Source organism: Saccopteryx leptura, chromosome 1 (assembly GCF_036850995.1).
Source record: "Saccopteryx leptura isolate mSacLep1 chromosome 1, mSacLep1_pri_phased_curated, whole genome shotgun sequence".
Taxonomy (NCBI): domain Eukaryota; kingdom Metazoa; phylum Chordata; class Mammalia; order Chiroptera; family Emballonuridae; genus Saccopteryx; species Saccopteryx leptura.
The window spans coordinates 275,108,842-275,135,135 of NC_089503.1; the positions used below are offsets into that span (position 1 = coordinate 275,108,842).

The 26,294-nt window shown below is 34.8% G+C and overlaps 3 protein-coding genes across 14 annotated transcripts in view; 2 read left to right on the forward strand and 1 right to left on the reverse strand.

Moving 5' to 3' along the window:
- KRAS (KRAS proto-oncogene, GTPase) overlaps positions 1-15,599 on the forward strand; it is a 46,538-nt gene extending 30,939 nt beyond the window's left edge. For 2 of the 4 annotated variants that reach the window (XM_066354247.1, XM_066354239.1), the window contains exons 5-6: positions 5,963-6,086; positions 11,188-15,599. In XM_066354247.1, the coding sequence (XP_066210344.1) occupies positions 5,963-6,082 (120 nt within the window). In that variant the 3' untranslated portion in view covers positions 6,083-6,086; positions 11,188-15,599. Of the gene's footprint in view, positions 1-5,962; positions 6,087-6,423; positions 6,425-11,187 lie in introns of all 4 variants that reach the window. The other 2 variants (XM_066354253.1, XM_066354232.1) reach the window with 2 other exon arrangements.
- A 402-nt stretch (positions 15,600-16,001) lies between these two features.
- On the reverse strand, positions 16,002-20,698 carry ETFRF1 (electron transfer flavoprotein regulatory factor 1). Of its 2 annotated transcripts, none has more exons than XM_066354255.1 (3): positions 20,585-20,698; positions 16,794-16,881; positions 16,002-16,712 (listed from the first exon to the last, which is right to left on the reverse strand). In XM_066354255.1, the coding sequence occupies exons 2-3, from the start codon at positions 16,842-16,844 to the stop codon at positions 16,491-16,493; spliced, it is 273 nt and encodes a 90-aa protein (XP_066210352.1). In that variant the 5' UTR covers positions 16,845-16,881; positions 20,585-20,698; the 3' UTR covers positions 16,002-16,490. The 2 variants fall into 2 exon arrangements, with proteins under 2 accessions (XP_066210352.1, XP_066210353.1); XM_066354256.1 differs by lacking the exon at positions 20,585-20,698 and adding an exon at positions 20,311-20,536.
- An 83-nt stretch (positions 20,699-20,781) lies between these two features.
- The window catches only part of DNAI7 (dynein axonemal intermediate chain 7), a 90,251-nt gene continuing 84,738 nt past the window's right edge, over positions 20,782-26,294 (forward strand). For 2 of the 8 annotated variants that reach the window (XM_066354262.1, XM_066354303.1), the window contains exons 1-2: positions 20,818-20,863; positions 22,851-22,868. In XM_066354262.1, the coding sequence (XP_066210359.1) occupies positions 20,861-20,863; positions 22,851-22,868 (21 nt within the window). In that variant the 5' untranslated portion in view covers positions 20,818-20,860. Of the gene's footprint in view, positions 20,864-21,011; positions 21,032-22,850; positions 22,869-26,294 lie in introns of those variants that run through there. The other 6 variants (XM_066354284.1, XM_066354314.1, XM_066354278.1 and 3 more) reach the window with 6 other exon arrangements.

Consider the following 26,294-nt stretch of genomic DNA (forward strand, 5'->3'; position numbering starts at 1 on the left):
GAGTGATATAAAGGAATACTTTATTTCTTAACATTCTAATGCTCACCTTTTCTTATATTTATATCCTGTTTCATTTATATCTTTATCTAATTTACATTGCTAAACTATAACTTAGTTTCTGATCTTGATTTTTCTGTTATATAGTCTTGTTGATTTGCCTTTGTTTATTCATCTTCATCTGTTGAATTAATTTGATATTTGCATGTTTTTGGAAGACTTTAAAGATTTATTCAAGTACTAATTGTGGAGATTATAAAATGAAACAAATTTTATAAATATTACATCTCCAGTTTTTTCATTTTTTTTTTTTTTTTTTTTTGGTGAAAGAGAGAGAATCAGAGAGAGGGACAGATAGGGACAGACAGGAAGGGAGAGAGATGAGAAACATCAGTTCTTTGTTGCGGTTCCTTAGTTGTTCACTGATTGCTTTCTCAATATGTGCCTTGACCCCGGGGGCTACAGCAGACCGAGTGACCTCTTGCTTGAGCCAGCGACCTTGGGTTCAAGCTGGTGAGCTTTGCTCAAACCAGATGAGCCCGCGCTCAAGCTGGCGACCTCGGGATCTCGAACCTGGGTCCTCTGCATCCCAGTCTGATGCTCTATCCACTGTGCCACCGCCTGGTCAGGCTCCAGTTTATTTTTTTGTGTGAAAATTTCAAGCCCTATTTTCTGCAGAATACTGTATTTGTTATTTATTTGCTATTATTTATTTGTTTTTTGGGCAAAATAAATATGCATATCCTTGCTGTATTTTATAAACAGCTACTTATTTCATGCCCTAAGTTTTGCTCTTGAGAATGAACCTAAAACACAAACACCAAAAAGAATTATATTCAAGTTAGTAGAATTAGGACATTCATTTAGAGCTTTTAATAGATACAAGTCTAGAGCTCTTACATTTTTTCCATTAGGGGACAGATAATAAATACTTTAAGCATTGGTTACCACAAGCAATATATGTTCCATTTTTTTCCCACTTAAGACCCTTTAAAAATGCAGAAATCATTTGTAGCTTTTGGGCAACAAAAAAAGAGTGTGGCTACATTTGGCCTTCTGGTTGTAGTGTACTGATGCCCACTTCTCTACAGAACTGTATTGTTTGATTAGACCAGGGGTCCCAAACGTTTTACACAGGGGGCCAGTTCACTGTCCCTCAGACCGTTGGAGGGCCGGACTATAAATAAAACTATGAACAAATCCCTATGCACACTGCACATATCTTATTTTAAAGTAAAGAAACAAAATGGGAACAAATACAATATTTAAAATAGAGAACAAGTAAATTTAAATCAACAAACTGACCAGTATTTCAATGGGAACTATGGGCCTGCTTTTGGCTAATGAGATGGTCAATGTCCGGTTCCATATTTGTCACTGCTAGCCATAACAAGTGATATGACGCGCTTCCGGAGCCGTGACGCATGCCTCCCGTGTCACCAGAAGTAGTACTGTAGGTGAGCAGCGCGGATGAAAGAAGTGCTCTTTCCGGAAGGGCGGGGAGGCTGGATAAATGGCCTCGGGCTGCATGCGGCCTGCGGGCTGTAGTTTGGGGACTCCTGGATTAGACACTAGATTTAGGGCAGACTTTTCAATTTACAATTACTAGTGTTCCCCTGTAAAATTTAAAGTAAAACTTATGTATTCTGTGAAAGGGAAATGGGGCGGTGGGAAGGGAAATTGTTTTCTAGTACTTTTTTAAGGTACAGGGCTGCAGAATATGTATTTTACCAACTTTAAAAGGTCCGCTATATGGCTAGGATATAATTAATTATATTTCCTTACAATCATTTTAGTCCACCTGAAAGGCTTAAGTAACTTTTATTTTCTGCTGGTATGCTATATGTAGTTCCTGTGTTCCTACTGGGTCAAGACTGCTACCTAGTTTACATTTATCTGGGTAATTAGGAACTGCCAGATTTTCCTGGCTTCTTTGGGCAGTGCATGGCAGTGTTGACAGTGGCTTGAAACGAAAACATTCACACCATGGTAATCAGCTGTGTTTTCCCGTCTGCTAAAATCAAAAGTGTGGAGGTTCACACTTTTGATGACAGAAGTAGAATTCTCAGCCTATCAGCTACTCCTGTTGGAGCTGCTTTTTGCTTTCTGGAGGTCTCAATTTGAGAATAATGTGAAAATTTTATAAACTTAAAATGTTGGGTGATTATCTTCTTTTTGTTGTTGCTGTTAATTTCTGGATACCTAAAATTGTTTATTACAAGATCTCCATTAAAGAAAGCTTTTGGTTAAATTATTTTAACAAAACAAACCAGAAACCTTTATGTGCCTATTTTTGTTGAATAGTGGTTGAGTTTGTATACCTGAGATCAATATTTTGAACTTGAGCTTTAATATGAGTAAGAATATAACACTGAGTACCTGCTGTGCATCATACCTGTCTCCCAGTTACAGTGGTACTGCTACATTTCAGTAATACCTAAGATGAACTAGAGTTTGCAAGGTTTCTTGAGAAATTTGGCAATGCGAAGTTGCTTTCTAGAATATATCTTGTTTCTCCCATTCCTCTTCCCCAGGAAGGCTAATATTCTTGCATCTGTCTATAATAAGGTTGTTTGAAATATTATTTCCTTGAAAGAGTTTGCCAGAATTTTTGCAGATAAGCCATTCAGTAGAGACAAATATTTGTTTAAAATGAAATCTCTTAGTGAAGGCATTATAGACACCAGGATATGGAATGATGCTTTAATAGTTCTTTCTCTAATATGGAACACTCTACTACTTTAGTCACACAAGTATGTTTTCAGATATAGCTGAGCTGAAAATATTGTCAAATATCTTGACTTTAAAAAATTTACATGGATAAACTTGTGTACTTTTGTTCCTATGTAACTTTTCAGTTCTTAAAGTTTAATAAGTGACATTTGAAAATGAGTATATGTGGCAATAAACCATATTCTCGGGAATAAGTTTTTAAGTGCCATTTAAGAGCTTAGCAATTAGCCACAGTTGGGTATTGAATGTGTTTCAGCTATGTTTTATCTTTAAAAATTAACTACAAATTTTGGAATATTAAACCAGCGTTTTGTGTCAGTGCCAGTGGTTTAAGGTGCACACAGGATAAATAATCTCTTGATGTCAGTGTGACCTTAAAGCATATTAACAAGAATGACAAGTATTTAAATATGAGAAAATATGGTAAATAATTGATTCTTTAAAATCTAATTTATGTTTCCTATTAGTAAAAATTAATGAAAAAGTCACTTTGGAATAACTATTTCTCAGTGTTAATTATTTTAGCCACAGAGGTTCTAATACTGAATGTTTTGGTGATGGGTAGTAATCTCTTCTTTTTAATCATTGGCTTCCAATTCTCTCTCTGCATTGCTGGAAACAAAATCCTGTATTCTGGGATTGGTGATGGGAAGTGCGCACTTTACAAAGTAGACTCTTGTTTCTGATTTTAGAAGTAAGTTGCAATCAAACTTTGCTTCTGCTAAATTAGTAGATGACCACAAGTCTGTTTTTCTGCTTTCATAGTATGTTTTAATACTTCTAAATTGACCTTGTAATTTTTTTAAAAACAAGTAAATCTTCACATTCTTAAAAAATATGAGCTTTTACCTGGTTTGTTTTATTTATATATATATATATATATTTAAATTTTTGCATTTTCAAATTGAAAAAGAATCTCTGGTGAAAGGATGTTAAATGATAGCTCATGCTTTATATTGTACATGTTTTACAAGTCATTTTAATGCTTAAATTATATTAACAATGAGAATTTCTAATATATTTTTTTTCAAGGACTGACGAGTAAAAATAAGTTCTATACTTGAGAATTAATGGTAAATATAAAAATTTTATGTACAAGTACAAGAGATTATGTATAGTAATTTAAAGTACCAACTTAGTTCATGGTTTCAGAAAATGGTTGGAAATTTTTATTTTGTAGTTGATTAAATTGATTCAAATAAAAATAAGATATAAATTTTCTTGGGCTATAGTGATTTTTAAATGAGATAATTGAATAGGAATATATTACTAAGTGGTATAAGAAACTTTTAAAATGTACATTTTAATATATAGTCAATACATTTAAGTGCCCACTTCTTACTAAAACTTAGTTTTATTAATTTTAAGTTAAAATTTTACTTCAGTGGTAAATTACCAAACTTTACTGAAGCAGTTTTTGATACATTTTTGAGATTTGTAAAAATTAATATACCCTTAAAAATAAAGTGCCTTTTTTTCTATAACTATTATAAGCAATGGGTGTGTGACATTTACATGCACAAATTAAACCTTAGTTGTTGAGTTACTTTAATTAATACTTAAATGGCCGGTTTTTTGTGCCTGATTAAATATAAAATTACAAATCATATCTTTGATATATATTAGGGTTTTGTTTTGTTTTGTTTTTAGCAAGAGAGAGACAAGAAAGGAGGGAGATGAGTGAGAAGCATAACTCGTAGTTGCAACACTTTGCACTTTAGTTCATTGATTGCTTCTCTTATGAGCCTTGACTGGGGACTCCAGCTGAGCCAGTGACCCCTTGCTCAAGCCAGCAACCTTGGGCTTAAAGCTAGAGTCCTTTGGGCTCAAGCCAGTTCCATGGAATCATGGTCAAGCTGGGGACCCCATGCTTAAGCTGGTGACCTTAAGGTTTTGAACCTGGGTCCTCAGTGTCCCAGGTTGACACTATCCCCTGTCCAGTCAGGCAATATATATATTAGTCTTTTAGGTGCTGAGTCCATTTGGTCACATTTGGTTCATACATAGAAAGACTGATGTTTCTAATCCCAGAGAGTTAAAATATTTTAATCACCATAGTGAGTGAGTAATTTTTAAAATTAAAAGAAAAAACAAACTTTAAGCTTAAAGTTAAATGCAATAAAGTAGATCAGTTTTCCTAAATATTTCATTCTTTGAGAAGAATGCACACAAATATTACATCTTTCTAGCTAATATGCACTACATGTTGATTAATATTTATGTGCATTTCTCTTTTAGATTTAAGCTTCTACTTTGATCATATATTTTTCTGGACAAACTAGCAGTACAGCTAACTAAACACTTTGTCCCTTTTGGCTAATGCTAATTTTCTCGACTGGAAAAGACATTAAAAACTTGATTGATCTCCATATGGTCACATGTAATTGTGCTTGTCACCATATCTTTCTTCTCATGGCTTTAAGCAGAAGTCCCTTTTGCCTTTTAAGAGTATTTGAATTAGAATACAAAGTATGAGACTAGTAAAATTGGATACTATTCTAAAAATTTTTAACTTGTAATAAGGGTACAGAATGACTGCTGCTGTTTTGTTTGTATGTTAAACAATTCCTATACTTAGAATTTTACAGTAAACAGCCCTCATTTAGTATTTTTATTTAAATAGTAGTTATACATACACAGAAGTCTCTGTTTCAGCTGCACTTGTCTGTCCTAGCTATTCACTCACTGGACAGTGTTGTAAGTGAAGATAAAACTCAAAATTCCAGTCTGTTGTCCTGACTTTATTTTGAGGTGTATATGGGGGGATTGTTTTAAAAAACAACGGTTCAAAGTCATTTCTGTTCCACTTTTCTCCTCACTCCTCATGGAGGTTGGAGTGGGAAGGGTGGAGGTCAGTGCTACATAAAGCATTTGTTTTCCCTAAGTCAAAGAAATAATTTATATTTAACTTTAGTGTAGATTTTAATTTTATGACTAGCAAACTAAAATGATTTCATTAATATATGAACTTAAGTTTTTCATATTCTCCCCTAATTGTTAAATTTTTTTAAAAATTCTAATTACATTACAAAACAAAACTGGCTTTAAAGAACAAACCAGGGTTTAAGCCATATTTTAAAACTATATCCCCAATTTAATTCAAGCAATCTGATGTCTTTTAAATTTTTTTTTCAAGTAAAGCTCACAATTTCAAACTTCTTGCACATGGCTTTCCCAATAATTACTATTACCAATGAAACAGACCTTAAAGAAGTTGTGTTTTACAATGCAGAGAGTGGAGGATGCTTTTTATACATTGGTGAGAGAGATCCGACAATACAGATTGAAAAAAATCACCAAAGAAGAAAAGACTCCTGGCTGTGTGAAAATTAAAAAATGCATTGTAATGTAACCTGGTAAGTTCAGCATATTAATTTTGGCAGAAAGCAGATGTCTTTTAAAGGTAACAAAGTAGAAACCACTTTAGAACTACCTAGGTGTGGGCTTTTAATTTGAAATATTAAAAGAAACCCTGGAGCCCTGGTTGGCAAACTGCGGCTTGCGAACCATATGCAGCTCTTTGGCCCCTTGAGCGTGGCTCTTCCACAAAATACCACGTGCGGGTGCTACCTCGGTAAGGAATGTACCTATCTATATAGTGTAAGTTTAAAAAACTTGGCTCAACAGAAATTTCAGTCGTTGTACTGTTGATATTTGGCTCTGTTGACTAATGAATTTGCCTACCACTGCAAGGGTAGGAGGTGGGGGGATGGGTGAAAAGGGGGAATAAAAGGTAAAAAATAAATTTAAAAAAAATTTTCCAGGAAGAATTTAAAGTAAAGTCTTTTCTTAAAAAAAATAACCTATTGTTAGTTTCCATAATTAGTATATTTTTATTTTTAATCTAATAGGTATTATAATTGAGGCAGTTTTGATGTCTGTAGACTACATTTATCACAGGGTCTAGGAAGAAAAATTGTAAGAAACTGTGTAGAGTAATAAGGTGGCATGGCCCAGAAGGTGGAAGAGGGCCCTTCATAACAATTTTAACTTAGTGGCATTAACATCACTTTTTATCCAAATTGGAAAGAAACTTGGGAGTCTTTGGATGACTCCTACGTCCGTTTTTCAGTCCCATTTGGAGCCGACCACAAATTCCTATCATGTTACAACTCTTTACTTTTACCATATCACTAGTTTAGGCCTCTTTCATTTCTTGCTGGGACTATTATAACCTCTTATTTGTTCGGTTTACCTTCCACTGCTTTGTTCCCAGTGCAGCCAGAGAGATACACTTAAATATCATTCTCTTCAGTTCCAGTCACTGTCTTCCTGTTAACTACGGAATAAAATCTCAAATTTCATAGCACGCTGTATATGGTTCTTAACATTTTCTTATCCCTCTTCAGCCTTTGGCCTTATCTCTCAAAACTCCTTGGAAATTTTTATCCTTATATAAGTGAACACCACGTATTTTCTTACCTTCCTTTGAGTCTTGGCTATTTCTCTTGTTTGGAATACCGGTATTCTTATCACCTAGTCTTATTAATTAGCTAACACTCTTTGATGGTTCTCCAATCTCCTATTCTCTAAGAATCTTTCATTAAACCCTTAGACTGAGTATAATGCCCTTCCAGTGTATTCCCAGTGTACTGTTCTGTTATGCGCTTACCATGTTACATTGAAATAACCTCTTTTTATATTCCTGTACCGTAGAATCTTAAGAGAGCCAGAATCCTGTATTTTTAATTTTTGCTTGACCATGGCCTAATGTGGTTTCTGGCACTTAATAGCTGTCCAATTGGATTTTATTGTGTAGAATTTCTCAATTTCCTTTCTAAATCAACCCATATTAAACTTGGTCTTGCTCAGAAAACATTTCACTCAATAGATGCCATAAATTTTATGCCTAAGTTTAAGACTTTGATGTGTATTGTTTGTAATATATAATGTTCTGTGAGAATATGAAAAAATCGTATGATATCATTTATTGTGCTGATTAAACTAAAGTCTGTCTATATTATATGAATTTAAGGTCACGGATGATTAATGTAGCTACCAAAAGTATAAAACATACATCTAAATAGGAGATTCCTTCCCAAAAGATATGTGGTCTAGTATTAATCTGAATTCTGAAGAAGAACACAGCATGACTGGCATTAATTTTTATTGAGATTTATGACCACTTAATATTTTTTAATGTCATTAAAGCAATATCATAATTTAAAAGGTGTTGTAAAATTTAACATTGCAATGCAAGTTGAAAAGTCAAATTCTTAAATTACAGTAGCCATGACCAGATTTAAGCAATTAAGTTTAATTTTTAAGTTTAAATTTAATTTAGTTAAAATTTTTTTTTTCTCCTCATTACTTTACTATTAGGTGATTTTTAAAGTAGAAGTATTTAGAATAAAATAAGATTTATGCTTTACTTTTTATTTAAACAAAAGTGGAATTGTATACTTTTCTAAAATTTCTCATTTGTGCCAACTATAATTTCAAAAATATCTAGGATGAATATCAATCAAATAATTGTTAGGCATGATGAATTGAACCCTGTTTCTTCTGTGGGCATGGATAGCATTTATTTATTTATTTCTCTGTATGGATAGCATTTATATAAAGAAAAAAGTATACTTGGTAATATTTAACATTTTAAATAAAAGTATTTTTTACAAAATTAATTTGATAGATACAAATTAGTTTTTCTTGGTCCTAAACATCAATGAGTTTAAATAAAATAATTAGTGGGTGCTACATTTGTCTTATATGTGTATGTATGAGAATGACTAATACCCATAAGATAAAAAGGCATTTACTGCTGTTTTGATTAATTGTAACATTGCCCTAATCATTTAAATTATTAAATTTTAGTAAGATTGCTTAGAGAGTTCAGTGCAATATAAATCTAAAGTACCATATTTGTCAGTATCTTAGGAGGAGGCAATGTTAACAGATTTGGTTTCTGTTATCTCCTGAGTACTTGTGTGTTGTTTTCAACTTAGAATGTGGTGTTCTCTATATCCATCTTGAGGTTTTTTATTTCATCTGTGTCACCATTTTAGTATCTTTGACATTTTTCTTCATTATAAAAGTTGAAATAGAGTAGACTACGAACCGGTATATGATTAAAGCATTTGTGAAGGTTAAGTGAGGTGGATTAGATCCACTTTTTAAGGATTCCATTCCTAAGGGTTTATGATTATAAATTAGTCAAGATTTGGTGAGCTATACAATTATTCCTTATTATAAGGAACATTGTAAGTTTTTTGCTTTTTATTTGTTAAGAAGATTAGCATGAAGGCTTATATTTATTAAGCCTTCATTGTATTGCTGATAAATTATATCTTATCACGTTTCCTTACTACGTTAGGTGAAACAAAAGCATATGTTGTATTAGTAATGATATCAGAAAGTGGGGAGTATTCAGTACAGTTTGGGGGCTTTATTGGGGAACTTTTATTCACTGGTATTCAAATCAATAATGCTAGTTTTTATCTTATTCTCACAGTATTTGCTTAAATGTGAGCAAGCCTCTCATTACCACTCTGTGTTTACTTTAAAAATATTGATAATACTTTCCTGAATTTTAGATCTGTTGTGAAAATTAGATAAATGTAACTTAAAAATGTCCTGATTTACTTTTTTTTTTTTTTTTAATTTATTTTTTTGCATATTTCTGAAGCTGGAAACAGGGAGAGACAGTCAGACAGACTCCCGCATGCAACCGACCGGGATCCACCCGGCACGCCCACCATGGGGCGACGCTCTGCCCACCATGGGGCGATGCTCTGCCCATCCTGGGCGTCGCCATGTTGCGACCAGAGCCACTCTAGCGCCTGGGGCAGAGGCCAAGGAGCCATCCCCAGCGCCCGGGCCATCTTTGCTCCAGTGGAGCCTTGGCTGCGGGAGGGGAAGAGAGAGACAGAGAGGAAGGCGCGGCGGAGGGGTGGAGAAGCAAATGGGCGCTTCTCCTGTGTGCCCTGGCCGGGTATTGAACCCAGGTCCTCCGCACGCTAGGCCGACGCTCTACCGCTGAGCCAACCGGCCAGGGCCCTGATTTACTTTTGCCATTATTTTGAAATATTCATTTTGGAAAATTTTAGTAGTACAATAAAGGAGAAATCATATGACTTAAATTTTAAATTATTTTCAAGAAAACTTAACAAATGTGTTTATAGGAAAACAGGTGGTTAAAATGAGCACAATATCAATTTTCATTGTTTTTAAGGTGACTTGATTTATATAACTAGTTGTTGGGTATTTGTTCCTAACACTCCCTCTAGTGTCTAGGTTTAAAAGCATCATTATGTTAACAGGCTTTTTAAAAGTTATTACTCTGTTGAACAGATTTAAAAATATATAGATATTTTTTTCTTTAATTTTTTAAGTTTTGCTTTTATATTTAATTTGCCCTAATGGAGATATGACAGAATTGATTTATATATAGATATTGTGTAATTTCAGTATGGCACGGTTAAAATCCATCCTGCTGTCATATTTAGGGTGCCACTTTTCACGTTATGAATTACTAGGCTGAAAATTATTCTGACTTACTATCACTTTCAACTGGTAATTTCAGAAAACCTTTTCTGACTTAAAATCAGTTTACTAATTTAAATATATGGCTTTAATCATGAATAGATGTTGGGTAAAGTGACCAAACATATTTCTTTGAAAATATAGCACTTGGCTTTGTATGGCAAATTTTTGAATACTTAATATACTAAACAAAAACTAAAACAATAATAAATAAGAATCTTGTCTAAATTGGTAAGTTATACCACTATTTACATGATTTAGCTTCTTTTGCCACAAATCAGACAGTATTATATGTTTCAAAGTGTAGTGTCTTGTTGTAGGGATCACTTTAACTTTCTTGCTTATATGATCAAACTAATGTCTTAATAGAGGGGTAGGCAAAAATATGTTGATATTTCCATTGTGACATTCCTTTGCGTTAATAAAGGTGTTGTAATAATCATAACCTGCATGTCTTTTTCCATACAAACAACTGTAAACAATTTTTTCTCACCCCTGTATAATATTTGAAAACTGGAAGTATATTCAAATACTGTTACTGTCGATATTTATGAAACTAGTACATACTTTCTGACTTAATATCTGATATTAATGTCTAGAAATGAGGAATAATTAAATGTGAATACTTATGCACACACATATGCGTTTGGATTTTGGTTAGCAAGGTGTGCCAGTTTGTAAAACTTAGTAGCAAATTAACTGGAGAAAAGTCACTGTGAAGCTTATATAAGATTCGGTGTCATTGCTTACCATTGCCATGGCTTAAAATCAGCGTTCTTGTTTATAATGTTGACAAGATATCCATGAGGAAGACATTAAAGAATCTTAAACATCTGATAAATATTCAGTTGCCTAAAGAGAAATGTAAAGTGTCCTTATTGTTTCCCAGTATTCATGTTTCCATTAATGATAAATTGTTATCTGCACACCTCAAACCACCAATATTCATATTTTAATGCTTGTTATTTATTTCAGGGTGTTGATGATGCCTTCTATACATTAGTTCGAGAAATTCGAAAACATAAAGAAAAGATGAGCAAAGATGGTAAAAAGAAGAAAAAGAAGTCTAAGACAAAGTGTATAATTATGTAAATGCAATTTGTACTTTTTTTCTTAAGGCATACTTAAGTAAAATGGTAATTTTTGTACATTACACTAAATTATGAGCATTTGTTTTAGCATTGCCTAATTTTCTTTCTGCTCCATCCAAACTGTTAGCTCTTTATCTTGAATGCTTATTTTAAAATGACAGTGGAAACTTTTCTTCCTCTAAGTTGCCAGTATTCCCTGAGTTTTGGTTTTTGAACTAGCAATGCCTGTGAAAAAGAAACAATACCTGAGATTTCTTTCTTGGGAGTTTTGGTGCATGCAGTTGATTCCTATTTTTCTTACCAATTGTGAACTTTGGTGTGAAACAAATTAATGAAGCTTTTGAATCTTCCGTATTCTGTTTTATCTAATCACACACGGATTAATTACTAATTATAACTTCAGTTGAATTTCATGACTGGTATTACTGAAACATTGAAGGACATGAACTTCTGAGCTTCCTGTCGGTTCATCTTGTAGGCATCATGTCCTCTCGTTTCAGTCACCCAAAATGAATGTAAATTTACACTGTTTGCAAAGGTTTTCTTCCTCTTTCCACTGCTATTTGTCATAGTCATGTTCCCAAAAATACTATATTTTTTCTATAAAATGGAAAAAATAGAAAAAAAAGACAAGGCAATGAAAAATATTAAAAAGGCCATTTACTTTCCACATTAAATTACTATAATATTCATAGCTTTTCCTGTTAATGCAGACCCAGTATGTAATGAGGATTATAGCAGCCATTTGTTGCTATATTTACATGCTACTAAATTTTTTTGTAATAATAGAAAAAATTTTAACGTGTAAAAATTCTCATAGGATTAAACGTAGTCTCCATGTGTCAGATTGCTCTTTCCTAGCATAACTCTAAACCTTTTCTTGAACTGCAGTCTTTGAAAATAGTTTTAATTCTGGTAGAGATATTAAAGATTACTTGAGCCAGTTAGCTTAGTAGGTGTTAAAGAGACCATGTGAAGGCCAGGGCCTGTGTGAACTTGAGCTTCACAGTTCACTTCCCAGCTTCACTGGGAGTTTCACAGTATGGAGCGCTTCCCTAGGGTCTTCCCATGCTGTCAAGCATTGGTTGGTCAGAAATGAGGGCTGGGAGAGATTTGGCTAGCTCAGCAAGATACATTCTCACTGTAGTGGTTCTGCTGACAGATCAGGAACACCACTTGGAAAAAAAAACTTTAAAAGAATTTTATTGGAAATGAGATTTTGGGGTGGGGATGGGGCAAGACTAATTATTTTAAACAATGAAGAAAAAAGTTTCAAAGTCTCCGGTATTGGGTAACTCCCTTAATATTGCTAAATAATATTTCATATACTTTACAAGTCTGGTCTGCATTTAAGAATATCTAATACTTAAAAATAAATCAAAATGATTGAGTGCATTTAAAATGTTACTTATTTTAAGGTTTGAAGTGAGATGGTATGTTGAAATGAAAATATCACTGGACTAGGAGGAAGGTGACTTAGATTCTAGTGTCTTTTACAACTCTGATTTTGGGCAAGTCACTTATCATCCATTTCTTCATGTTAAAATAAGTCATCTCAAGGCTGTAACTATTACAGTTATGTGATTTACATTCAGTTTACATAAAAATATGCCTGTTTGTCAATCTCAGCACAGTCTGTAACTTTTTAACTGTGTTACATCTTCAGTGCCAGTCTTAGGCAAAATTGTGCAAGAGGTGAGGTTTATTTTTGAATATCCTGTATCCACATTCAAGACCTTCTCCCATATCAGTGTCATCTCACCTGGTACTCTACTGTATGACCCATGACTTGATGCTTTTTCTTTTAACACGTCTAATTTCCCTAGCCTCAAGATTTATTGTTACTTTGGATATTTCCTGAAGGCTTCCCATCAAGCCACATCAGAATGCCCTACATCTTATTTCTGCAGGCTGAACCTAATATGACAGGTACTACATTGGGGTTCAACCTAGCGGCTAATTTTAAGGTAGTAGCTGTCGCAATTTAACCATGATCCTTTGAATGTCATCTGTTTGCCGCCTGGTCCATTAGTGACTATGTAGGAATTTTCATATCTGCTCTGGACAGAACCCTATCCTGTGGAAGAAGAATTTAATAGAGGTAGTACTGAAAGAATTCCTTAAATAATCTATATTTAGGACTGGTCCTGGTAACAATGACAAATTGCATTGTTTTTATAACTAAAATCTGACAATGAAAAATACTTTAAAATTCATAAAGCTTAGTTGTTTTTTTAATATAGTTCATTTATTCAACATATTTGTGTGCCTACTAACTGAGAGGCACTAAACCATACAAGGCACTGTGGATATTATGGTAAAAGGGACATACTCTCTATCCTAAAGTAGTGCTTATATTCTAGAGTGGTCTGTACAATCTTCTTGAGGCATTTGGCACATGACCCAGAGATAACATAATACATATTTTAGTTTTTAACAAGGAAGGAAGTTGGCTTCTTAAGGTTTCTTCCATTTCTGGAGTAATTATTTTGCTCTGATTCCAATGTAACTGTTTAGTCAGGCTATTTTATATAAATTAATTTTACTTTATTGTTTTAAAGGAGTAAACTTGATTATATATTTTTTATTTGGCATAATGGTGTTGTTTTATTGGGACAGTTATATACACATTAAGTTATATGACATAATATTAAAATCCCCAAATGTGTAATACTGTGGTTGGTCTCTTTGTATAAGTAATTAAAATAGACTTAAAATCAAATATTGAATTCTAAAATAGTTATGTTTAAGTACAAATAAACAGATGCCTGAACAGTTCACAGAAAAGGAGATATCTGTGTAAAAATCATTGATCTGAAATGCTTTGCTAAACTACAGGTTTATGGAACATCATCTAGGTGGGATGTTAAGATTTACATAGAACCTCCCCTTTTTCTACCCGAGGAAGAATATGGCCATACTTCAAAAATAGCAGTGCATTATTGAGTGAAGGGATTTTTAGGACTTAAATTTTTTATGTTGCTAGAGAGTTTTTTCAATGCTATGGCAATTATCCTTTATTATGTGAATTTGAATGATTTGACAAAAGGTTTGTTTTCATGGAGATTTTAAAAGGGGAGAGATGATTCTAGAAGTAACATAAATGTTATTAATTATTAAGCCTTAAACAAAAAAATCTTTGTTGAAGTTAAAAAAGAAAATACAAAATTACATAGTCTTAGACTTTAATATGTTTGTGGAAGAACGTAGCAGAGCATGTAGCATAATTTGAATATTCCCAATTAGGAATTCTAGGCTCTTTTTTAACTGTGTCACACTGCATAGGAGTTTAGAACCCAACTTGTATAGTTATCAAACCTTTGCCACCATTGCACAATTTTGTTCTAATACATAAAAAGGTCTAGTGAGGCATGTTAAGTTGCAGTTTGCACAAGTTCATCTCATTTGTATTCCAGTGACTTTTTTCTCTTCTGTTTTTTTCTAAACAATATACACACATTCAGTTCTTTGTATGCAATAAAAATTGTCATTTACGTTTGTCAGAAGTAATAATTTCTTGATAATCGTATTAATTTTTAAAAACCTATCAACTACTATAAAAATTTATATTTAATAACTTCTCTGTCACCATTGGGTAGCATGAAATCTGCTTTGATAAACTGAACAGCATACAACTGGTAGCTGCAAATTCTTTCAGAAAATGAAAATGATTTCTTTCTAAAGACATTCACATCAGTTTTTAAAACAGTCATAACTAGATTAATACTTATTTTAGTTTAATAGTTTTAAGTGCCTGTTTGGAATGATGCTAGGTAATTTACATGAATTTAGGGAAAACAAAAGTATTACCTGCAGCAATGTCAATTATAGAGGGTACTCCTCCACCTAGAGTGAAATGTGTTATGTAATGTTTTATCCAAAAGTTTCCAGTTCCACTGTCTTGTGTTTTCATGTTGAAAATACTTTTGCATTTTTTCTTTGAGTGCCAATTTCTTACTAGTACTATTTCTTAATGTAACATGTTTACCTGGAATGTATTTTAACTATTTTTGTATAGTGTAAACTGAAACATGCACATTTTGTACATTGTGCTTTTTTGTGTGGGACATATGCAGTGTGATCCAGTTGTTTTCCATCTTTTGGTTGCGCTGACCTAGGAATGTTGGTCATATCAAACATTACATTTAAAAATGACCACTCTTTTAATTACAATTAACTTTTAAATGTTTATAGGAGTATGTGCTGTGAAGTGATCTGAAATTTGTAATATTTTTGTCATGAACTGTACTACTCCTAATTACTGTAATGTAATAAAAATAGTTATGGTGACTATGATAGTGTGTATTTCTTGATGGAAATTTAAAACATTTGCTCCACAATTTGATAAGTCACAGATACTATAGTTTATTAGTAAATCTTTTTTTTCAGCTTGTAAGTTAGAAATATTCTTTATTTATGAAAGGTGTTATGAACATTATGTAAAGGTTTAAGTGTTTGCTTAAGACCATGTTAGGGTTAAGTCCATTGCCATGTTAATTCATTTAGAAGTAGGTGCAAAGCAGATCTGGCTTTATGACCAAAAAATATTTATTACTTTTTATCAAAGAAGGTAATTGATACACAACAGATGATTTGTTTTAAGGCCCAAAGGGAGCTTGCAGCAAAATAATGGAAATATTGAATAGGTATATATGTAATGCCAGTCACTGGCAGGCTTCAAGGTCAGAGGTAATCTTCATATATATATTATTATAACCACTAAAATCATGACCAGGTGCTATTTGTTTTGTAGTGAACCTTGCTAATGTACCAGATGGGATGAAAAATAAAGGACTTCAAACATTAAGAGAATAAATGTGCAAGAAATTAGTTTGCCTAGTGATACATGAATTAAGTTGCACTGTCAATAAAATGGAGAAATGGGCTAAGAAAAATTGGCAAAACCCTATTAGGCTAAAACAGTTTTAAGTACATTAGTTTTTCATTTGAAATTAGGTGCTCATTAATTTATAATTTATAGTCAGCAACATGTAGCTAAATAGCTATTGTAATATTAAATTATACATAAAGTGTTGCCGATAAAACTCAGTATGAATAGAAGTTTAGTAAAGCAGCTTAAGTATTTTTTATATGATGTGTTTATGTTGCTATTTTATGTTAGAATTATTTTTATATTTGGTATACATAAACAGCTGGCAATGGTTTTCAGTCAAATTACAGTATTGATCAGTTAGTTTCCTTGTTATCTGAATAATAGCGTTGTTTCATAGCTCTGTATTTCCTAAGGAAATATAAGGCTTCTAGCTCTTTTATTACATATTCTCCCCGTTTAATAAGTTCTTTGATCTTCTCTGGGTCTTTTACATCTTTGTTTTTAAGGAAAGCATTCTTCAGACGTCTTTTAAAATAGTCTGCTCCTTTTGGATAGTCTCGTCCAAGGTACAGCAGCTTAAAAAAGAAAGATTATATTTTTCTGAACAATTCATGTAATATATTAACATTTATAAAGATGGCAATGTAATTACTTACATTTTTATAAAGATTCAGTACTTCTCCTCTTAGATTATTGGCCATTTTCATTTATCATGGAAAATATCCACTTTTATACAAAGTATACCTAAAGAAAAGGTAAGGTTTTTTGGGTTTTTGTTTTTTTTTTTTTTTTTACAAATAACTATTGTAGTAAAAAAAAAAAAAAAAAAAGCAAAGAAAAAATGTTCATACATTGGAGAAACGTTAACCTTTTTTTTTAATTTAATATTTTGAGCATTTTTATGTTCCTGGCACTAAGGTAATAGCTGTGAACACTGGTTAGATAAGATACCTGCTCTCACAGAACTAACATCTCCTGAAGGAGACATAATAAGCAAACAAGATAATTATGAATTGTGACAAGCCCTATGAGGGAAATAGGATAATGAGAGAAAATGGATTGTCAGAGGTACATATGTACCATAGTGGAATGAATTAGAACCATATTGGATTGTATAAACTTGGTTAAAATTGTATAGGTTCCTTAACCTTTCTGAGCCTCATTTTCCTTATCATGGTAATGAAGAGTGTATTTATTCTGTTCTACAGGCAAGGGCCAGATCTGTTGGGAGGGCATTGAGAAGAAGCCTGGTCAAATCCAGAAGGTGCTATGCTAAGAAAGGCTAACAAGTAGGAGACGGTGACTGCGAGTCAAGCAGACTCACAGTTAATGGTAGATGGAAAATAACACTGGTGGTGAAGAAACCAAGAGAACAACCCATAAGGTTTTTACATGAGCAGGCAACATCCGGTGGGGTCAATTATACTTTATGTATAATTCATTAGTGCTGCTAGGGAGACATCCCCTTAAATGTACCATGACATCCTAAACATAGTAAATAATTCCTAGTACTGTATGTTATAATTGTGGAGATTTTAAATCATAAAATTCCTAACATCATAAGCAGGTCCAAAGTAAATGTTAATGTCATTTACAGCCTCCTTTAAAATTCCATTAATTCCCATTTTCCCAATGACCTATGAAAATTTTTATATTTTGTCCCTCATTAACATAATTTTATTTTGAAATAATTTCAAGCTTGCAAAAAAGTTGCAACATACTACTTCCTGAATTATTTGAGAAGTTTCTAACGTGCTGTCTGTCTGACCAGCCCAAATACTTTGCACAGCTATCCAATAAAAATATAATACTAACCACCAATGTAATTTTACATTTTCTAATAGTCCATGTTAATAAAATGTGAAATCATTTTAGTAACAATTTTTACATTTAAAATATTATTTTAATGTGCCACAGTAGCTACGTTGTGTGCTTACAGGTACCCGTGACTTAGTTGCTACCACATGGGGTTGCCCAGCTAAGGGTATTTCCTATGAACAAGGACATTCTCCTATTTTCCTACAGAACAATACATCCATCAGCATCAGAAGATTATAAAGTGAACTTTAATGGTGTGCTAAGACACATTCATCTCTTGCAGCTTTCAAAGTCTTACCTGTCATCTCAAATTCCGATTAATTTTTATATCCCTTGACCAAAAATTTAGTGTTTAGGAAGGGAGTGAAATCAGATGAGTGTATTTAACCCACTATATCAACACCTAATTTCATTTTTAAAAGCTTTTCTTGTTTGGCTAAGAGCCATTTTCCAATGTGGTTTAATCTTATTGAATAACTTAAGAACTTTTAAAATAATTCCAAATTAAATCAGATATAATTTCAAATTGCAAATTATAGCCTGATTAATTACTGGAAAGCATAGTTTAATTTAAAATTTATAAATTTGTGAAAGCTTTTTGAGATGTGGATTAAATTATACTTTTCAGCTATCACACTTACAAATTATGTATAATAAAGGATTTGCCCAGCAAAAAAAAAAAAAATGGCTAAGATAAATTAGTCTTTGATATGTTAAACAGATTAAGGCAGTTTACTCTTTATATTTGTACACTGACATTCAGGCTTTTAAGTTTACTTCGGCCTTTGGGAGCAATAGGTCTCATTGGTTTTGCGATTGATGAATAATTTAAGTGCAGCAGGGACATGGAACTGCTCCTTAACCCTGCATGAAGTCACGGAGATTTCTGTTCTTTGGTACAGAGCCAAATGAGTTAGAGACTAAAAGCGGCCCCCCATCATTTTGAGAATGTGGATGCGCACAGTAGGCAAGAGGTGGGGGGAGCAGTCTCCATTGACAGCTTTTTCTCTAGAGACTGTGGGCTAAGAAGTGAAGACTTAACTCCAGTCCTGGGTTAAGTAAGAATTGTCATTTTACTAGGGATTATGGCACTCACAGCTGTTAATCACTCTTCCCCAGAAAGTTCAGATGGCAATAAAAGCTGAAAGAAAACTTGCAAAGGAGGGCAATGCAATGTTATTTACTGGGTACTGGTAGACTTAGACGAAACCTAAAAAGCCTCACACAAAAACTTTCCAACACACCTGCCAGCACCAAAAGATATGTAATCAGAGGTTGATGACAAGAGATTTTGCCCCCAAAGGCTGGCATACAGCTTGGGGGAATCCTACCTGGATGCCAGATTGTATAACTGAGTTGAAAGGAAGATGGTTCTGTTTGTTCAGAACGGATAGGTACTACACCTGTCTGAAGATGAAGAGGCGAGCACTCGGCCTTATTTGTATGCAGCTTGCAAGAGAAGTACTCAAGGAGAATCAGGCTCACCGACATAATCTTACAGCACTGTGACTCCTAGAACACAGTCCAGCCTGTTCTAGCACATCCACAGAAATTGCTACTCCCAAGGAGCGAGCTGGTAAGAGCTTGAGTGAAACCTCTCCCCTAGAGGCCCAACATTTTAAGGTAATTTGGAATCGACGCCTCTTTACCCCATCAATCCTAGTTGAGTGGACTGAGGTCTTGTATCCTAAACAGTAGTTTGGTTGAAAAATAATTTAAAACAAAAGCTATCTTCCACACTATATAGCTTCAGAACTATATCAAGTCGACATTAACATGTTTATCTTACTTCCAGGAATTTGGAGGTGAAATAACTAGTACAGAACCTGGATTTCTCTTACAACGGGGATAACTTCGTAACCCACAAAGACTAGCTCAATTATTAATAAGCTTTGGAGTAGAGCAATGTAAAATTGGAATTCATAGATGAAAAATGGTGCCAATAATTTTAAAGTCTTTTGTGCCATGCCAAAACAAGGTTTTAGATCCTAAAATCATGAAGACTTCAGTTAGGCTTTGGAAAAAGCTTAATTTCTTCTAGTTTTCTGCTGGTCTTAAATCGTCAGTGTTTCTTCTGGGGGAGGGGGTAGACAAATTCTGAACGTTGTGTTACTTGGTTATCACAATTTGTAACTTTGGGCAAATAACTTAACGAGCCTACGCGACCTTCATCATTAAGTTGTAAGAAACAACTTTACCCAGGAATTGCTTCACATCCTTTCCAGGTTTTGTTTCGAGCGGCTCTTAGAGAAACCTGTGCATTTACCTGCACAGGAAGTAAACAGAACCGTGTCCGGAGAGAGGACTCGAAGGTCATTCGTTTAAAAAGAACCAACCTACTTGGAGCCAGTTTACCTCTAGCTTGCAGCCTGAGCCCGTCACCCCGCTGGCCTAGGCTGTGGTAACCCAGGCAGCCGACCCGGTCAGGCACCGGACCCCGTCGCGCAGTGGGGGGGCCCCGTCCTGGAAGCCCCGACGCACACACCCTGGGGAGACTGGGGGAGGCAGCGGCGTCAGGAGGCGCGGACACGCGTCCCTCCGCTGCAGAATCTCGCCCGCAGCGCACTTCGCGCTTCCAGACCCGGTGTCCGGGAAACAACGAAACCCCAGGGTGGCTGCACTCACGCACCTGCCGGCACGCCGCAGCCGTGACAACTTCAGACCGTTTCCCCTCCCGGTCGGTCAGCCACGGAGGGGGCGCGGGTCTGGACGACAACCTGTCAGGGAAGGGGGCGGGGCGCCGCCCGGAAACAACCAGCGCGCCTGCGCGACCCGAGCGGCAGGCTCGTGCAGCTTCCTCCGCGCGGTGGGCGGGGCTTGTCGTCCAGACAACCTCAGAGCGTCGGTCCACAGAACGGGACTTCGACGTTGGCAGGGGGATCTCTGCGGTCTTGCTTTGCTCAGCATGGTGAGCAGGGAAAGTCGGAGGACCAGGATAAGGGGCGAGCATGCTTCTCCTTCATCGGTGTTAAATGATGTAATAAGAAACTTATTTTAGAGGGGAACAGGTCGATTTAGGAAAGAACTCATACACCTGCGAGGGGCAAGGCCTTCCCGTCCAGGATCCGGTGGTCAGGTCAGACGGTGTCCTAATCTCGCACTGTTGCTAGGTTTAAAAATTGGTCTCAACCTAGTGGAAATGTTGTTCTTTCGATTCAAAGCACTCAGCCTGCGCTGAATTTATTAAGTGTAATAAAAGCTTCTTGCTTTGTTTTTTCTGCACTCAGCTATGTTCTCCAAGAACACAGACCAACATGTGGCTATGAGATAATCTATTTTCCCACTTTTCTTAAATGTAATTTCCATCTTCTATGATTAAAATCATAAGTGGACATGCAACTATTTAATTCATTAATACAGGAAAGCATTGAGTTATTCCTTGCACTTATACCCTCTGAACTTTGAGCACTACTCAGTTGTCGGTTGCCCTTCTTATGATTTGTAGGGAGGGTGAAGAAATGTACTTATCTCAAGTCTGCTTCTTAGTAAAAGCACTATTGAGAGATGACAGTTTGCCCATCTTTAAAACTTGAGAGCAGGCGCAGTGCTATTTATATAGTCTGCTGTATAGTTCTTATTTCAAAATGAATATTAACTGTTAATTGATAGCAAATGATAATAAAAATGGAACCCATTTGTAAAAATTATGAGAGAGCAAAGTCTCTTTAATTCCTCTTTATATCATCTCCAGCATCTTAGAGTGCTCCTGTGTAATAAATATTTACTTAATTAAGTAAATATAGGCACTTTTCAAGGAAAGATGTGTTTTAACATTTATGTTTTATACAGCTACAACCTTAATTTGTCCTGTGTAAGTCTTTAAATTTGGAAAGTTTATAATCTTATAGTTGCATGATCTCCTACAAATTTCTTACCAGAAATCTAATGTACATATGGGCCTGATCAGGAAATTACAAGCAGCATAACTGAAAAATACTTGTAATTATTTCTTCAAATACTGTGCTTTCCAAAATAATCTCCACACATTGATGAACAGTATCATTTAATCATAGCTTTCCTTGCTTTCAGTAACTGATTTTATAAAATAAAAAATTTAATTTCACAGAAAAATATTTTTTTAATGAGGTCATTCCCACACTTTTTTTTTTTTTGTATTTTTCTGAAGTTAGAAGCAGGGAGGCAGTCAGACAGACTCCCACATGCGCCCCACTGGGATCCACCCGGCATGCCCACCAGGGGGGGATGCTCTGTCAGTCTGGGGTGTTGCTCCCTTGTTGCCAGAACCATTCTTGCACCTGAGGGGGAGGCCATGGAGCCGTCCTCAGTGCTTGGGCCAACTTTGCTCCAATGGAGCCTTGGCTGCAGGAGGGGAAGAGATATAGAGAGAAATGAGAGGGGGAAGGGTAGAGAAGCAGATGGGCACTTCTCCTGTGTGCCCTGGCCGGGAATCAAACCTGGGACTTTCACACGCCTGACTGACGCTCTACTGCTGAACCAACCGGCCAGGGCCATTCCCACACTTTTAAACTTGACACTAGTACCAGGACTCAATGACATTGTTTTTTGGAACACTTAAAACTAGTGTCTTTATGACTGGTAGATACTGTCTTTAGTGATAGGGCGTTTTATTAAACATGAATTATTGAATGATTGTGATGAGTGTAAAATCTACTTACTAAAGGATGCTTCAGTAAGTGAACTATTTTATTTTGGTTGTTCCTAGTTTGACTTCTAGTTTTATCTGAATTCTTTTTTAAAAGACTTTTTAAGATAATTTTAGATTTACAGAAAATTTGCAAAGATGGTACAGAGACTTCCTTTATATCCTTTACCCAGCTTCTCCTAACCTTAACATCTACATAAGCAGGATGCTCTTGTTAAAAATATATGAATTAAAATTTTTTTATCAATTCTTTTGTTTTTCCAAATTTTAGGGTCCCAAAAAAAATAAGGTAAGTAGAGATTATTTTCTCAAAATAGTTTTATAAGCACTGACACTGTACAAATGGAATTTTAAAACACTTCTAGTTAGTTTTATTATAGTTTATAGAGTTTACTAAGCTTACTTTGTAGACACCAATGCTATTTAAATCATGGAATAATCTTTGTGATGAATTTATGTATGTATATATTATAAAATAATTACCAAAATAAAGGTCAATTTACATGTCCAGCACTTCACATAATTACCATTATGTGTGTGTATGTCTGTCTGGGTCTATGTGTGTGGGGAGAACATTTAAGATCTATCTTAGCAGCTTTCAAGTGTACAATACAGTATTGTTACCATGCTGTACATTAATGCCCCAGAACTTACTCATCTTGTAACTGAAATTTATACCCTTTGACCAGCATCTGCTCATTTCCTTCATCCCCCACTCCTGGCAATCACCAGTTTAGTCTCAGTTTCTATGAGTTTGACTTTTAGATTCTACATATAGATGAGATCATACAGTATTTATCTTTCTCTGACTTTTTTCACATATTATAATGCCCTCAAGTTTCATTCATGTTGTTGCATATAACAAGATTTTAATCTTTTTTATGGCTGAATAATATTCTAGTTTGTATTTTCTTTTTCTTTATCTGTTAATCTATAGATAGATACTTAGGTTGTTTCTATATCTTGGCTGTTTTGAATAATGTTGTTATGCACGTGAGGGTGCAGATATCTCTATTTCATTTCATAAAGCTTACATTCTATCTGGAGAGGGAAAGTAATGAAATAATATAATATATTTTCACATCCTACCAATACTTTTTAGGGATACAACTTGTGAAGAGACTTTATAGAATTGGATATATTTATTTTTATGACTATGCAGAAAACCAAGAAAGGTTTCAGTGAAAAATGTATGGTAGGGGATAGTGGCGATGCTGTTTCCTATAGGCTGATTAAGGAAGTAAAATTTGAGAAGAGACCTGGATGAAGCGAGGGAGTAAGTCAATAATTACCTAGGGAATGACCATTCTGGGCAGACAAAACAGTTATTTCAAAGTCCCGTAGTTGGGAGTGACGTTGTGAGAATGCCGGAGTGGTTTGAGTAGAATGAGGGAGGTGGAAAGTGAAAGATAAAGCATGGGGTGTGGGTGGGGAAGATAAGCATGAGCCAGTTCGTGGCCGGGCAGACTGAGGTGAAATATCGGGTTTTATTCTGAGGGTAGTGGATAACCCAGGAAAATTGTAAGCAGAAGGGTGACATAATATGATTTACATTTTTAAAAGTTAAGTTGAAAATTTACTATAGGGAAGCTTGAATTAAAATAGGAGGACCAGTTAGGAAGTTATTACAGCAGCCAACAGGCTAGATCAAAGTCTTCACAGTGAAATAAATTAACTTCTAGAAGTAAAGAGGACTATCAGATATACACAAAGGTTTTCTTTTTTGTGTGTGTGATAGAGACACAGAGAGAGACAGAGAAAGGACAGACAGGAAGGGAGAGAGTTGAAAAGCATCAATTCTTTCTTGCAGTACCTTCTTTGTTCATTGATTGCTTTCTCATGTGTATCTTGACTGGGGTGGGGGGATACAGCAGAGCAAGTGACCCCTTACTCAAGCCAGTGACCTTTGAGCTCAAGCCAGCGACCATGGGGTTGTGTCTATGATCCCATGCTTAAGCCAGAGACCCTGTGCTCAAGCTGGTGATGTCAAGGTTTCGAACACTGGTCCTCTGCATCCCAGTCCGATGTTTTATCCACTGTACCACCGCATGGTCAGGTGATACAAAAAGGTTTTCTAAGGTTACAAGGACACAGATAGCATTATGGAAATCAATTTTTAGATCATCAACTTCCATACTGATCCTTTCCTGGGAAAAATGTATGGTCTAGACTCTAGAACAGTGGTCCCCAACCTTTTTTGGGCAATGGACCAGTTTAATATCAGAAAATATTTTCACAGACCGGCCTTTAGGGTGGGACAGATAAATGTATCACGTGACCGAGACAAGCATCAAGAGTGAGTCTTAGACAGATGTAACAGAGGGAATCTGGTCATTTTTTAAAAATAAAACATTGTTCAGACTTAAATATAAATAAACCGGAAATAATGTAAGTTATTTATTCTTTCTCTGCGGACCGGTACCAATCCGCGGCCTGGGGGTTGGGGACCACTGGTCTAGAAGCCCTGCCTTTTGCCATTACATCTTTTCTTTTCACAATTACCCTTTTGCTTTATAAAACAAAGGCATTATCTCTCAACCATTCTAAATCTTACTGTGTTTTATTAACCTCAGGCCTGGGCTATGAAACTAAGGGACAATTCAAAACAGTGATTTTGGCAAACCTTTCTTTAATTATGGCACCAAAGACTTCTTGTTTTGTCTTCTTGTAAATGAAATGTGACATTAGAAGTTTTGAGATATTCTGTATTTCTTATATATTGTAGTTTTGAGTGGTGGCACTAGTAATATTTTTTGTTAAGTGGCATCACTCATCAGATTATTGTAAAACTATGATACAGAACAATCTAGCTCAGTGTAATTTATTGATAAAATATACAGACTTCAAAAATAACAATTTCTAATGAAAAAAAGATGAAGAGTATCAGGTAAAATGTAAATGAGCTTAATATTTTTACATAGATATTAAAATTGTCTTTGGAACTTCATATAACTTAAATTAGTATTATTCATTGCAAAAGCTAGGAAATTGTATAGGGCTATAGAAAAGGTTAGAACACCAGGTACACTATTAAAAGATTCATAACTGCATTTATATCAATTTTATTTTCTAAAACTCACTGGACTCACAGAATACACAAAATAACAGAAAACATTAATTAGATTTAGGGAAAAGTTGCCTTACATATTGATGAATACATAGATGATTCCAGTTATTCCCAGTTAATTTATGACTATTCTTCTAGTGAAGAAGTGGCATTATTAAAGAAATTTTGATATTTGAATTCTTTTTAGGAATACAACTTATGAAGGGACTTTACAGAATGTGGTATACATTTATTTGAATTGATTTTATTGGAACAGCTTGAGAATGGTGGTAACCAAGTATCTCGAGGCATGGAACTCTTTATAAAGAATGGGCAAAAGGGGGACCTAGTGCTCATACTTGTACTTTAAATCTGATTTTAATTTAGGAATACTATATTCACAAACAGGCTTTGGTTGCTTAAAATTTGAATCCTGGTTTATATGGCATATTCAATGTTGACCCTAAAATATGAATGGTGTTAAGTTCAGGTCATTAAAATTGCATCTTTTTAAAACAATGTGTAAGGAAATGGAATCAGCCTGACCAGCTGGTGGCACAGTGGATAGAGCATTAGACTGGGACATGGAGGACCCAGGTTCGAAACCCCATGGTCGCTGGCTTGAGCGCTGGCTCACCAGCTTGAGTTTACAGGGTCGCTGGCTTGAGC